This window comes from Monodon monoceros, unplaced genomic scaffold (genome assembly GCF_005190385.1).
Source record: "Monodon monoceros isolate NGI ecotype Baffin Bay Population unplaced genomic scaffold, NGI_Narwhal_1 Super_Scaffold_11, whole genome shotgun sequence".
In the NCBI taxonomy this organism is placed as follows: domain Eukaryota; kingdom Metazoa; phylum Chordata; class Mammalia; order Artiodactyla; family Monodontidae; genus Monodon; species Monodon monoceros.
In genome coordinates this window covers 129759831-129770513 of record NW_021703767.1, presented here as the reverse complement: position 1 = coordinate 129770513, position 10683 = coordinate 129759831, and the positions used below count along the sequence as shown (strand labels likewise).

At 33.7% G+C, this 10683-nt stretch overlaps 1 protein-coding gene across 4 annotated transcripts in view; it reads left to right on the top strand.

Annotated features, from left to right (window-relative positions):
* Nucleotides 1–10683, top strand: part of DNAJC13 (DnaJ heat shock protein family (Hsp40) member C13) — a 122653-nt gene that overhangs the window by 52166 nt on the left and 59804 nt on the right. For 3 of the 4 annotated variants that reach the window (XM_029214354.1, XM_029214352.1, XM_029214353.1), the window contains exons 21-28: nucleotides 1135–1149; nucleotides 1718–1800; nucleotides 3214–3367; nucleotides 5983–6086; nucleotides 6172–6331; nucleotides 7601–7663; nucleotides 8783–8884; nucleotides 10347–10451. In XM_029214354.1, the coding sequence (XP_029070187.1) occupies nucleotides 1135–1149; nucleotides 1718–1800; nucleotides 3214–3367; nucleotides 5983–6086; nucleotides 6172–6331; nucleotides 7601–7663; nucleotides 8783–8884; nucleotides 10347–10451 (786 nt within the window). The remainder of the gene's footprint in view (nucleotides 1–1134; nucleotides 1150–1717; nucleotides 1801–3213; nucleotides 3368–5982; nucleotides 6087–6171; nucleotides 6332–7600; nucleotides 7664–8782; nucleotides 8885–10346; nucleotides 10452–10683) is intronic. The other variant, XM_029214355.1, reaches the window with a different exon arrangement.

Sequence of the window (10683 nt, the reverse complement as noted above, 5' to 3'; positions counted from 1 at the left end):
ATTAATTTCTTTATGAAACAGTGAATAATCTTTGTGACTATTTTATTCGTAGAAATATTAGCACCAAAATATCTAATTAATGAACCTGTGCTTTAGCTAAAGTCTGAAAATTAACCATTGTCTAGATTAACTGTTTAGTCTTAAAATGAACTGCATTTCTTATATAATCAGAATGTTTAGGGAATCAGTTCCATTTGTAGCTAATGTTCTTTGTTGGATTAATAATAACCTTTGGCTAATGTATAAAATTGCTTTTTTTAATTTATGTTATTTTCAGTTTATGGATTTGTTTAGCCAGTTAGAACTTTTAACCTAAGTTTCTAAATCAGTCAGCTTAGTTTATGGAGAGCTGGTTGTCCTTTTTCTGTATAGTGTTTACATTTTCATAACTCTAGACTCCCAGCTTTTTGTCTTGAAGGCAGAGGAAATTGAAGAAAGTAGTACTTGATTAGAGGTTTTAAGGAAGGGTTTGTCATTAAAACCAAAAATATGAATTATTTATATACTTTGTTCAAGTCACCTAACATTAGTTTTCATGATAGTGTACAGAATTAAAATTTGTAGGGAATATTTCCTTAATTAATCAATATGTTTTACATTTCAAACAGCATTTACTTTTTAAAATTTACTTTACCTTTTTTCTTTCTGTGATATCTAGTCTGTTTTCTTGCTTTATTTTATATGATTTGCCACTTCCTTAATGAAGTTACAGACTTTCATGTTTTAATCTATAAATACTTTCTACTTTTTGCTTCTGTCACATTGAGGATTAGAATTTTCATGACTGAAATATCTACACGTTTTACTCGGAGCAAAGATTCTTAACCTCCAGTCCATATATAGACTTCCAAGAAATCTTTGAAATCTTCCCCTCCATTTGTAAACCTTATGTATGTGTCTTTCTCTGGAATAGGACCATAGCTTTCTTTGAATTCTCAAATGGGTTTATGACTGCCTAAAATTTGAGTCATAGAATTCAGAGAAGCAGGTGGGCCTTTTTCTGTCTTAAAGATGATTTATACTGGTGACATCCTTGTGGAATTTGTATAATAGAGATAGCATAGCAGATGTAGGCTCACTCTCTTATTTTTATTTCATTTAAATTTTTTTTTCCTTTTTTACAATTAAATTCAGGACAGAAACAATATGGTGAGTTTAAGTCCCTGCTACATGTGTGAAATGCATTAAACTGCCTGCATGTGGAGTTGTCTTTGATATTCTTTGTCTAGTAAATTAAAGTCTCACTTCACATGTGTCTGTAGATACTTATTTCTTGTGCATTAGCTATTTCAATTTATACTTGCTCCTCTTGGCTTTGGTAGCAATTTAATAACCTACAATCTTTTGTGTTTATTGTTTTGCCATGATTTTTGTATTAACTGCATGTAAATGTTTAAAATAAGTCACCTCTTTTTGACTGTTACAAATTTTATTAGTCATCACTGTAAACTTTAACAAAATTTGGATTTAAAACAATAACTTTAGGCTACATGGAAAATATTTCAGCTACACTATAGAAATATATGCTGGCAAAGTATTATATTGTGATATAACCTAATATTCTGTATTCATATTTTATAGATTTTGTTTCATTAATTTTGTCTCTGCCAAAATTTGATGAAGGAAATGTTTCTCATCACTTACAAAGTGATGATATTCTGACTGAGGTTGTTTGGTAGCTCCAGATTGAGCACTATGAAGTTTTTTTCTTTTCCAGAATATAAGTCAAAAGCCAGTAGTTCTTCGAAAGAGAAGACAGAGAATAAAAATAGAAGCAAACTGGGATCTCTTCTATTATAGGTAAACTTTAGGCCTCTCTTCCAATTAATTAAATTTGGTATTGCCAAATTTAATTTTTGGACAGTTGTTTTTTTGTTTTTGCCTGAATCTAGTGCTTTATGCTACAGGTATTTTTATGCTCTCAGGGTCAAGAATTATAACTGTTAAGATTGGTATGATTAGTGATGCTTTCATAAAATTAAGACCTTTTATAGAGTGTTGGTAGTCTGATGAGCCAAAGGTACTTTTAGCATTTTATTAAAGGCTTAGAGATGGTTACTTTAAAACACTTTATCATGGCTTAGAAACAACTGTATTATAACTTCTTTCAGCCTTGTTGGAAATAGAGTCTTTAAAGAGTTGGATGATGAAACCATAAGGAGACTTGTGGGAAATGGGTATCCAAGTTAGCTGACCTGATATACTTTTCCAGCCTTTCTAATATGGTAACCCTTCCTCCCCATCTACTGCTCCCACCACCTCCCCAGCACCCTCCACCTCAACACCCTCCCCCCTCCCCCAGTCATACACACATAGAAGGACTTTGGAACATTCTGGGCAGTTTGCAAAAACTTTTTTGAGATAACTCACAATACTCAGTCTGGAAGCTGACCTATTGATTATACCTTGGTTAATAAGGGAAAATATGTGCTTTGGGAACTTCCCACAGTACTTTAAAAGTGTAGTATATATATAATACAGCCTTAAGAATATGCCTTGGTTTTCTTCCTCTGGAATCCCTCAGTTGTGTTGTCCTCCCTAGAATTCCCTTGGAATTCTGGCATCAGACTTTTTAGAAGGATTGCAGTTTGAAAGTGAATGGGTATAAAGCCCACCCACCCCAGTTTAGACTTGAATTCAAATTTATTATGATAGTTAAATAATTTCATGAATAAAAGGAAGGTATTTTGAAAATATCAATCAGAGCTTGACAGTTTAGCAGTATTTTTTCTTGGGTAGTTTGTAAGGTTCTAATCTAGAATGTTGCTCATCCCACACATTTCATACTCAATTATCCAGAAATTCTTATCCCCAATATGTAATTTGATATCTGTTTGTAATTCTTTTCTGACTAGAATTTATATTAGCAATAAATATTAAAATTGAAATATCAGTTCCTTGTTTTAAAATCCACACAGATTTGTCTTATAGTTTGGCTTCATTTTTTTCCCCCATTTTATAATGAAAACTTTTAAACATACAGAAAAGGTGAAAGAATTTTACAATGAGCACCTATATACCTGTGACTAAAATTCTACCATTAACCTTTTACTATACTTACTTTACACAGTAGATTTTATTTTCTTTCTATGCTTGCTAAAGTTAATTAATTCCACTGTTTTGTTACTTATTATAAGTTGTAGTAGGGGAGATTTATAGATTTTTAAAACTGTTTATTGCTTCCCACTATTTTCTGATTACATGTGTATCTAGGTTTGGTCAGGACCATGCCAGGTCAAACTTAATTTGGAATTTCAAAACACGAGAAGAATTGAGAGATAGTCTTGAATCTGAAATGAGAGCATTTAATATTGATAGAGAGCTTGGTAGTGCTAACGTGATCTCCTGGAACCACCATGAATTTGAGGTAAATTTTAATTTTCGTAGTATAGTAGTTTTTTTTTGAAGCATGTATTAGTTTTGGAGTTTTTCTTTTTTTTTTAATTTGTAGTTGTTTGACATATATCTTTACCTTTCACTCATAATTTTATGAAGGAAATATTAGAAAACTTTCACTTTGCCTGAGACAAATGAAAAATTAATTTTGTTTAGTACCTCAGCTTTGTATGTGAAAATCATGTAGGAGTCAATAAATTTGATCCTATGCATTCTAGATCTGTTCCTTGCTTTTTTTCCCCTTTAAATTCTTTATTGAAACATAGCCTGTTCTTATTTCTTTTAGCTTAATAGACTTTTCGTGGTAATTTGATTCTGAATGTAGCCATTTTTTTGCTGCTTAATTAAAATACTGATGTGAAGAATGACAAAGTAAGAACAAGAAACATGTTGGTGGTAGATAATCTTGTGTGTGTGTGTAAATTTTTATTACAGGTGTAAATTTGAGCATGTTTGTGACCCTGCCGGCTTTGCTGTTTAACCCAACTGCATTTCTTAAACATGTTAATGATTTGTTTTTGCTCATTCCCACCTCTTTGTGAAAACTTTCTTTACTTCGGTTTTGGGAGTCTGTATTCTCTGGGATTTTCTCCTTCACTGTCCATTCCTCCTCCTTTGCTCATTTTTCCTTATTGCCCCAACTGCTAAATGCTGGTTGACCCTGAAGGACCAGTTCTTGGGCTTCTTTTCATTTATATTTATTGCCTCAGTTATCTCATCCATTCTCATGGCTTAAATGTTTTTTATTTGCTGATGGCTTCAAGATTTTTATCTCCTGCTTAGACTTTCTTTCCTAGACTTCATACTTTTACCTTATAAATTGGATATCTAATAAGCTTCTAGAACTTCGCTGTAAAACTCTGCTCTGGTTCTTCCCTCAAACCTACTTCACTTTCAGTCTTTCTGATCTTAGATAATGGCTATTCCTTATTTTCTAGTCAAAACCTTTGACATCATCTTTTTTTCTTATGCCCCAAATTCGGTTTGTCAGCAAGTCCTATTCAGTGCACCTTGAAAATTTACCCAGAACCCAGCCCTCTTCTCTCTATGGGATTGTAGCAGTTTCCCTGCTTCCACCATTGCCTTTCTGTAATCTGTTATCAACATAGTAGCAGTGTGATCTTGTTATAATGTAAGTAGATCTTGTTGCTTCTCTGCTCCAAGCCCTCCCTGGTGCTCTTATTGCTTCCCAACTCACTTAGTAAAAAGCCTGGGTCTTTAAAATAACTTACAAGGCAAGATCTGTAGCCCCTAAATCCAACCATTGTTTCTTTGATCTCATCTCCTAATATTCTCACCATTGCCTGTAGCCACACTGGCTTCCCTGAAAACACCAAATTCATGTTCTTAATTCAAGGTCTTTCTACTTGACGTTCCTTCTGCCTAAAATACTCTTTTCTACAGAGAGCCTCATTTTCTTCAGTTCTTTTCCCGAAGGTTGTCATCTGAGTGGGCCTTCCCTGGCCACCCTGTTTAAAAATATAGCCCTTCTCTCTCTCCCTCTCTCTCTCTCTCTCTCTCTCTCTCTCTCTCTCTCTCTCTCTCTCACACACACACACACACACACACACCTGGCCACCCTGTTTAAAAATATAGCCCTTTTCTCACACACACACACACACATCTGGCCACCCTGTTTAAAAAATAGCCCTCTTCATACACACACACTTACACGCTCTTTCTCTCTCTCTCTCTTCCCCCCCTCCCCGCTTTATTTTACTCCATAGCACTTACTGTCATCCAACTACCATATGTATTTTACTTTTTTATCTGCTACGTCTGTAAGGATAGAACTTTTTACGTTTGCTTAATGCTATATCCCTGATGACTAGAACAGTGCACGGCACATACCTTATATTCTTAATAAATGGAGTTGAACAAATTAAAACTCAGAATTTATAGGAAAAAAATGAAATGGATATACATATATATTTGATTTTGTATAGTTTATATTTTTAGAAAACAGCCGTTTTAGGCTTTGGAAAGAGTTTTGATAATCTAGTCAAGAAATTCCTTTTTACAGCTGCTTGCAAATCTTTGCTTGAGACAAACCCCAGTTCCCAATCAGGGGCTACTCCCTCACATATCACTTCCAGTGTGTAACCTGGAGTAATTGTACATACAGAGAGTACATACTGTATAAAAATGTACCATAAAACGTAGTTGATGTGTTGGGAGATCAGGGAAGACCTGAAGTGCCTTGTGTGAGTTTGGCAAACTGTGTGTAGTGTGGGATCATTTACTTCTTGCTAGATTGTAGCCAGCTGAGAAGGGAAGGAAGCACGTTATCCTTTAATGGTGTTTTTAGCGTTTTCTTCCCTTAAGTCTTCATGGACACCATATAGTCTTGTGACAGTTTTTATCAGCAAGTTTTACATTCATAAAATTAGTGTGTAATTCTGACTCTTGACATTTAACTAATGAATTACCAGATATTTTAAGAAATGACAAACTTTTTTGTTAAAGGCTGTCTCATCAAGAAAAGAAAAACACTCTGAACAGAAAGGATTTAAGAAGTGATTATGTGAAAATTGCCAATAAAAGTATTGTAAACTAAAATAATGTAATTTGCTTTTATTAATAAAGGTTAAATATGAGTGCTTGGCAGAGGAAATCAAAATAGGAGATTATTACCTGAGATTACTATTGGAGGAAGATGAGAGTGAAGACAGTGGATCAATTAAGAGATCGTAAGCTACTCTTCATATCTTGTTATGTTTGTTTTCACTGTTGGTTTCATGGCTAATTCTATTGTGAACTTTTTTTTTAATCTAGGTATGAATTTTTCAATGAGCTTTATCATCGTTTCCTGCTCACCCCAAAAGTAAACATGAAGTGTTTATGTTTACAAGCCCTTGCTATTGTTTATGGCAGATGTCATGAAGAAATAGGACCTTTTACAGATACAAGATATATCATTGGAATGTTAGAGAGGGTAAGGATATCATTAAAAAATAACTGCTACTTGATAGTGTCATTGGAGTATATGTTAAATTTTCAAAGCTAAATTTAAGTTCTGTTTGATCACGTTGCTGCCATAACTTTCTACATGAGTTTTTCTGTAATTTACATTATACTTCTTTAAATAAAAGTTAGATGAACAGGAAAATGACTAATGGGTTAGCGTTTGTCCATGTTGGTTTATTTTTTTCAGTTGCTGCTTTTGAACATCTTTAGTGACCTATTTGCCAATCTTTAATTTAAGTATGGATGAGCTGGACAGGTGTGTAAAAGAAATAGTGACTTTTAGAGTTGAATGTTCTTTTGCAATGGACATTTTGGAAAAATCTTAAATGATGCTAGCACACTAAACTTCAGAGTGTGAAAATAGAACTTTTTAGGACTACAATGATAAAGAAGGGGAACCTTGAGTTAGCACAGTTTTTTGGTGGGGGGGGGTTGTTTTTTTTTTAATTTAATAAAGTTTGTCATTGAACATTTCAGCAAGGTGGGAGAAGAACAAACAGATCAATTCATCCATTATGCAGCTCAAATTTGAGTGTTCCTTACCTGTATACACTTTATTCTTTCATTTGTATTTACATTCCTCTTACATTTAACAATTTAAATTTCAGTGAACTGACAGAATCATTTCACCAATTTTTAAAATGGTCATCAGTGCTTGCTATAATTGCCTTAACTGTCAGTCATGCTTTGTGGATTAGAAAACTGGTTCTGAATAAGTTTACAAAACACACCCAGGAAGTAACCAGATGAAAACCCTTATTTTTTGCTGTTACACGAGATTTCTCTATTGAATTCTAATTCACTCTTACTCCAGTGAACTGAGTACTTGTGGCATAGCATGTGTATTTTAGGCAGTTACATTTTTTCCTTCTTTTGTTCATGATGATGTGATTTATGTGAAACATCACTTACCAATTCTTCAGAATTTTTAACTTGGGAGTATCATTTGGGCCAATTCTTTCATTTACTTCAATTTTTATGTACATTCTTAAAGCTATGTATTAATCTGTTTGTGACTTAAAATATCTGCCTTTCTAGGGAAATTAAATAAGGTTTATCAAATTGCAGAGAATGTAAGACATTGAGGAATTGCAATAATTGACAGTTTTCTCTGATTTTCTTTGTTTACAAGATGACTTTATTTCTTTTTGGCTGTTGGTTGATTTTGTCCAGTGATGGTAATGTCTTAATTTCTGTTTCTATTTACTTCTGACTAAATTCTCATTTATTTCAATAGTGCACAGATAAACTTGAACGAGATAGGTTGATCCTCTTCCTTAACAAATTGATCCTTAATAAGGTACAGTATTTTGCATAAATATGCTATTATTTCCAAGTTAAGTCACATGTATGTAACAAAGTAAATGATTACAGTTTGACTTAATTATCAAGACATGGTTCTTATCTTCTCCTTTTGCTCTCAACTCTTGAAGGGAAAAGTTTTTGCCAAATATTCATTTTTGAAACCAACACTGACTTGCTTAATTTTATTCTCACTTTTAGTAAATAATGCAGATGTTTTTAAATGAAATAAAATGAGTAAGCCCTAGGAAAATTTAATTTGAATTATAATCTCTTACAAACTTCTAAGAAATTACCAGTTTTTATCTTGCTTACAAAAACAAACTGGAACTTTAAAAAGTTTTTTAATGTACTGGATTCTATTTCTGAGTACAGAATATTTATTAACAAAAAGACATTGGAAAAATGCAGGATAATTGTAGAGCCAGAGAGTTTATCCTGGGTGTTATTCCCGCCAGGCTTTAATTTGTTTATTTTTATTTTATTTTGTTTTGCTCAGAATATATTTAAGTAAAAATTCTTTTTATTCTTTTTTAATTAATTAAATTAATTAATTAATTAATTTTCGGCTGCATTGGGTCTTCATTGCTGCGCATGGGCTTTCTCTATTTGTGGCAAGCAGGGGCTACTCTTCGTTACAGTGTGTGGGCTTCTCATTGTGGTGGCTTCCCTTGTTGGGGAGCATGGGCTATAGGCGTGCAGGCTTCAGTAGTTGTGGCACGTGGGCTCAGTAGCTGTGGCTCATGGGCTCTAGAGCGCAGACTCAGTAGTTGTGGCGCATGAGCTTAGTTGCTCCGCAGCATGTGGGATCTTCCCAGACCAGGGCTTGAACCTGTATCCCCTGCATTGGCTGGCAGATTCTTAACCACTGCACCACCAGGGAAGCCCAAGTAAAAATTATTTATATGATCTCTCTGTAGTATAGTTTTGCCTTTTTAATTTTTATCTAAATTTATACTTCCTTGAACACAAAATCCTGAAAATACTGAGTAATACCAGTTATGTGCCAGTTTTTCCAAAGAGATTCCAAATATTCTCTTCTTTGAGAGCCTTTTAGGTAGTAATATCTATTGGAGAGAAAGATTTTAAATTATGTAAACATGTTTCTGTCTTTCAGAAAAATGTTAAGGACCTCATGGATTCAAATGGAATTAGAATCCTTGTGGACTTGCTTACCCTTGCACATCTCCATGTAAACCGAGCTACAGTACCACTGCAAGTATGTATGCTTATCTAGATTTTATAAGTTTAACATTCTTTGAGTACAAATTTAGGATCAAAAGAATCATACAAATCTGAAAATATGTCAGGGTGTCTGGCCGTGAATCTCCTTCTCTAATAACTATGATAGTACTAATGCCTGGGAGATTAAGTCACACACACAAAAAGTGAAATAACCAAAATGGACAATGATGATCCAGTTTTATTTTTCTGATGTCTCTTTTGTCTTTTAAAGTAACTGCATCTCTAATGTGGCTTATTTTGAGGCAGTATGTCCTTTAGGATTTAAACTGAATCCATCAGTTATGTAACTAGAACATTCAGCATTGACATCCACTGAGAGTATACTTTGCCTTGAGGAATCTGGAGGCCTTATTGAAACCAGCCAGTAAGAGGACAGAGCTGCAGGTCTCTACCTAAAGGCCTCTTCTGATACCTAACTTACAGAAGGGATCTATACTTGGCTCATTGGTGTTAATGTTAAATTTTTGTTTAATCTCCTTGTTTGAGGAGATGTGTCATGTTTTGGCAGAATTGTGTACAACAGTGCTATCTGAATATTAGGACATGGCATTTTCTATTATCAGGTACAAATAATAGTAATCATAATGCTTGCATCGTATTATAGTGTACCAGGTACTGTTCTGGTCCACATAATATATTAACTCTTTAAACCCCACAACAGCCCTCCCATTTTACAGATGAGGAAAGTGAGGAACAGAGAGACTAAGTTTGTTGTCCAGGGTCACCTAATAAAGGACAGAGCCAGAGTTAGAACTCGGAAGTCTGTGCTCTTAACCACTTTCCTATAGCTGTCTATATGAATCTAACTGAAAGCTGATGGTAATGAGGGTATTTAAAATCATGTTTTAATAAAATATACTAAGTACATAAAAATTCTATCCTAGATTCTTATAAACATCGATATATGAAATTATAGGAATTATCTGTCATGAGGGTAGTAAATTGAAAGTAAGTGTTTAAAACCACTAAAAACTTTCCTGTTAGCATTTTAACTCTTTGATCTCAGGTATTTATTGAAACTTTTAGTTGGAGTGAGTTTTTTTCTTTCAAAAGAACTTTAGTATTTTTGAGCATTGTGGTTTTGGTTAATGGCATATGTTTGATTATATAGCTATTTGCAGTATTCTTTGCTACGAAAATTTTAGTGTCCTGAGAATTTATTAATGACCATCTGGAATATAGATGCCTTTGAGTTTAGCTTAGATTGCCAAGTGAATTTAGGAAACTGTTTACTTCAAATGCATAACAAGGAAGTAGCATTTTTGGACTATTAGTATAGGCATCTAATCCTTAACTCTTAAAATTGGGTCACTTAAAATTTTAGATGGATTTCTAAAGAAATATAAACTCAAGAAATTAGTACTGTACAACTTTTTATGACATCTGCCCCCTTAGATTTCTGCCTTGAAAAATAACTAAATATTTTTAAAACTTAGAGCAATGTAATCGAAGCTGCTCCAGATATGAAAAGAGAGAGTGAAAAGGAATGGTACTTTGGCAATGCAGACAAAGAAAGGAGTGGCCCATATGGATTTCATGAGGTATGTGTTTAGGAGAAACTTTTCATGGAAGTCTTAGTCATTTTTTATATCCTCCTGATAGCACATATAGAGATGTGGAATATTTTAAATCTATGATTTGATTTACTGTCATCAGCTCCAAGGACTCTGCCATTCTATTTCCACATAAAGGATGAGATGACTTGTATTTCTAGACACACATACACACAAAATCATGTCTTCAAATCTTACTGGTTAAAAGCTATTGTTATGA